Source organism: Anabrus simplex, chromosome 9 (assembly GCF_040414725.1).
Source record: "Anabrus simplex isolate iqAnaSimp1 chromosome 9, ASM4041472v1, whole genome shotgun sequence".
NCBI lineage: Eukaryota > Metazoa > Arthropoda > Insecta > Orthoptera > Tettigoniidae > Anabrus > Anabrus simplex.
Window position 1 is genome coordinate 132,330,534 of NC_090273.1, and position 4,096 is coordinate 132,334,629.

A 4,096-nucleotide genomic window follows, 5' to 3' on the forward strand; every position below is an offset into this window, starting at 1 on the left:
CCCCTTAAACCACAGTCATCATCGACATTACGACGCCTCGTAATATGCAGGTGTTCGGACTGAGCAGCGGTCGCTTGGTAGACCGACGCCCTTCGGGGCTGTTGCGCCATGGGTTTTGCATTGATTTTTTAATACTGTTACGCCACTCTGCATGCATCTATTGCACAAGCCGGCTCTATCTTAGAATTTAAATGCTGAATTTCGAGAAATTCTATAAAGCCATTTGTCCTTGAATACATGACAAACAAAACGAACAAACAGACAAACATTGAACTGAATCTACGTTCCATATTAAAACGGCTTATACGGAAATAATGTAAAGTGTGCAGATAAAGTTATTTTATTTGTATAGAAAGTGTGTTCTACCAACTCCTTTCTCTCTTTCGTTCTTTCTTTCTTTCCTTCTTATTCTCTTCGTCCTGACCCATTTGATAGCATTAGTAATGACCTTAAAATGTCACCAAATTCCGGACAAAATTATAAATCGTATTTACGGTTTCTTCTGTTTCAGATAAATCCTGTCTTCTGGATCAGAGACAACGTGATGTTGGACCTGACTAAGAAGACAATGCATCATTTGTCGAAGGTTTTTTTAGAGTGATGGTTACAAGTCTTTGGGCAGTAGTAAGTATCGTTCGACATATAGTGAGTTGCCCAAAGAGACTCTTAGATGGTAAACCAAATCAGAAAGACAACTCGAGGCCAATTTTTACAGTTGCGTGGAAATATGCTCCGATGACGGCAACTTCTTTCAGGCCAACCGATTTTCTTGCTGCTGAAGCAGCTACTATTGTCCAAGAAATTGGCAGAACTTCAGAAAAGATTGGAGAGGACAATTCAGAAGAAGGTATTCTCAGCATAAGTGATACAGAAAATGATGACGTCATGGATGGCATTGTAAACTTATTTCTTTCCCAGCTATCTGTCCGTGCAAGTCCTAATTGCTCTCCATCATCCACAAATCCAACAAGAATGAATTCTGATTCTGCTCTTTGCATTAAGGATAGTGACAGTCATTCGCTGTTAAATAAAAGTACCCTTAGCAGTTCAGTAATCACTGAAGTGATCCATAAGGAATCCCCTATGAAGAAAGTAAACAAGAACAAATCAATGAATGTAAAATCAAGTCCTACTCGTTCACCAAAAAATCCTTCTTCCCCGCGAAGTACTAACTCATCAAGCAGAACCCCTCCAAATTCACCTAGAAATCAAGCAAAATCACCCGATGACAAAGCACCGTCTAAACGTCCTACCATTTCTCCTAAAGGGAAAGATAAATCTCCGAAAACTACATCATCTCCACGTCCATCCTCAGAAGTATATGATACCTTGCCCAAGGAAGAAATACTAGAGAAATCGATTCCTGAGGAAATGAAATTAACCACAGAACAGTCTACCACTGACGAGTCATCTATTTGCACCCGTATCAAACAAGAAGTGCCAGATTCCCTACCCGATGTGAAAAATGACAGTGTCGGTGATCAACCTACTGATGAAATATTCCGAGATCCATCTACTTTTGATTTCTTGTCAGCAATAAAATCTTGTAACACAGGTATAGACCTCAGAAAGAATTCCTTGTACATGAAATTCGATCCTTTGGTTGGTGCGGTTAGCGATTCTGACGCTGGCTCGAAATCCAGTGTCTTTAACACCGATTTCGAGTCTCGCCTCAATATTGAGAGCAGTGGTGATACTGTGAAACAGAGTTATGACTCTAAAGCACTGGCTATCATTGATAATTTAATTTCGTTTTCTGAATCACAGCCACGGTCTCACGATTACCAGCACGGGATGCCGGAGCCTTGTGAAGGCCTCAAGAACATCTCGTACATATTACAGGAATTGAAGACGATGAAGGACCTACATACGCAGGAGAATAATTCACTCAGAACTCAGCTAGCGTCTGTATTAGCCGAGTACGAAATTAGCAAGAAAGAAATTGATCGCAAAACGAAATTGGCAGTTCAAGCTGACGAAGAGATAATGATGATGCGTGAAGTCATGGATGAGTACGAAAAAACTATCAGGCGCCTCGTTTGTGAAAAAGAAGAAATGGAAGCTGCACACAAGATGAAGGTTGATGCTCTTGAGGACGAAATGAAACGCATAACGGAGCATCTGAAAGTATCAGAAATATCCTTCAATGACCTGTACAAGAAATATGAAACCACTAAAAAGGTAATCGAAGACATGAAAGAGAACGAAAATCTTTTAAAGGCTCAGTTAAACAAATACGAAGAAGAAATTATTAAAAATGAAGAAAAGTACCAAATTTTGAAACAGCATGCTATGGATGAGTTATCAAATGCAAATAGAGTGATAGAAGCTGCAAAACGAGAGCATCTCATCGAGAAGACTAAATTAGAAGCAATGTTGCGGAAAGCAGAACTTACAAGCAGCACTTTGGAAGAAACACTGGAACAGAAGAAGAAAGAGAGCCAGGAACTGGTTAGTATATGCGAGGATCTCATCAGCAAAGTGGGGAAGTAATATGGTATTCTCGTCACAATTCTTAATCACTTTTTCAGATTGACATTGTTTAAAGTCATTCATTGACGTTGTAAAATCTGTTTGGAATTACTATAGAACATTAAAGAGCATGAATGGCATGTATTCCGTTAAATAATATTAACCCTAACCATGTACAAAATACTTCAGTATAGTTTATTCTCATTGCGCGAGTATGTGTAATGCGAAGTGCTTGCTGTTGTTTGTAGTTCAGAGACGAGAGGTAGACAAGACCAGAAGAGGTGCTGTCTGCCGACTCAAGTTCACTTTGAGCTAAGCCTGTAGATAAAACACACTGATCTTTGACAACACTACAGATTACGGAATTAATATTTGTAAATGTATATCAATGTGTATTATTAAGTTATTTAATATAGAATTATTGGTTTTAATAATTTATTTTTTGGCTGAAATTCACCTTTTCCCTCTCCGTATTATGAATAAGCTGGGGAACATTGTGTCCATATCCAATGAACGGAAGTTCCGTATGAGTCACCAATGCTGTTCCGAGGAAAACTTTACAGTTAAGACACGTAAGCTGCACCAGGAAAATGCGGGGCTGTACCTTTACTAAAGCTAAGGATGTTTCTTCACTCATTTCATCCATTTCCTATCCCAGAGTTTTTCACCAATCAATATCATTGAAATCTAGAGACGGGATTAAGGACAAACACATGGGACTTAACGAATAATTTTCCCTTTAATTTATTGCTTTATATTTCCACCATTCAGTACTTACAGATATATTTTGCATTCTGTGAGACCTCCTTCGGCTAATTAATTAATATGTCTACAAATACAGAATGGTGGAAATATAAAACACTCCATTCAAAGGAAGGTTTAAAAAAATCAGTTTAGGGAAGAAGGAATTTCAGGAGAGAGAGCCAAGAAACTTATCTAATCTAATCTGCGTAGGGTTTAACAAAAGGCACCCCAAAATAATTTTTGCAATGTATATATCACGTTATTATAAAGGGACACTTGTGTATTTATTCAGGGATTGTCAATCGCTTATCGGCATCACAACTTCCCCTCCTTCGTGCAGTCTGCTGAGAGCTTTATCAGCGTTAATGTTCAGTTTAGTGAAGTGTTAACGTGTTTAGTACTCATTGTTTTGTTCCAGTGCAGTTTTATTACATTAGCGTGGGTATGCACATAACACATTCATAAAGTACAGGAAAACTTGTGCGAAAACCCTCTGACTCCGTGCCGGGCGAGCACTGGCCGCATTATGGGAAAGTGCTTGGCGGGAGGGAGGCTTTCACCGCAGGCGACCGGACGAGCAGCAATCCCCTGAATAGATAAATAAAAACGTCAGTGTATAATGGCTTGAACATAAGACAATTCACTATGTTCTTCACTTTATACACTGACTGACAGAGCAAATGCAACACCAAGAAGGAGTGGTTCGAAAGGGATGAAAGTTGGGGAAAAAACAGAGACGGCACGGACGAATAATTGATGTTTATTTCAAACCGATATGCAGGTTACACATTGCGCACGGCATCGACTCAGTAGGATGTAGGACCACCGCGAGCGGCGATGCACGCAGAAACACGTCGAGGTACAGAGTCAATAAGAGTGC

General features: G+C 39.5%; 1 protein-coding gene across 1 annotated transcript; it reads left to right on the forward strand.

Moving 5' to 3' along the window:
- The first annotated feature begins 735 nt into the window (after nt 1–735).
- On the forward strand, nt 736–2,812 carry LOC136880909 (transforming acidic coiled-coil-containing protein 3). The gene has a single exon (XM_067153437.2). The coding sequence runs from the start codon at nt 736–738 to the stop codon at nt 2,491–2,493; it is 1,758 nt and encodes a 585-aa protein (XP_067009538.2). The 3' UTR covers nt 2,494–2,812.
- The last annotated feature ends 1,284 nt before the right edge of the window (nt 2,813–4,096 follow it).

Bases quoted from the DNA above. Each gene is read 5' to 3' on its own strand.
- LOC136880909 (XM_067153437.2), top strand. From the start codon at position 736: ATGACGGCAACTTCTTTCAGGCCAACCGATTTTCTTGCTGCTGAAGCA.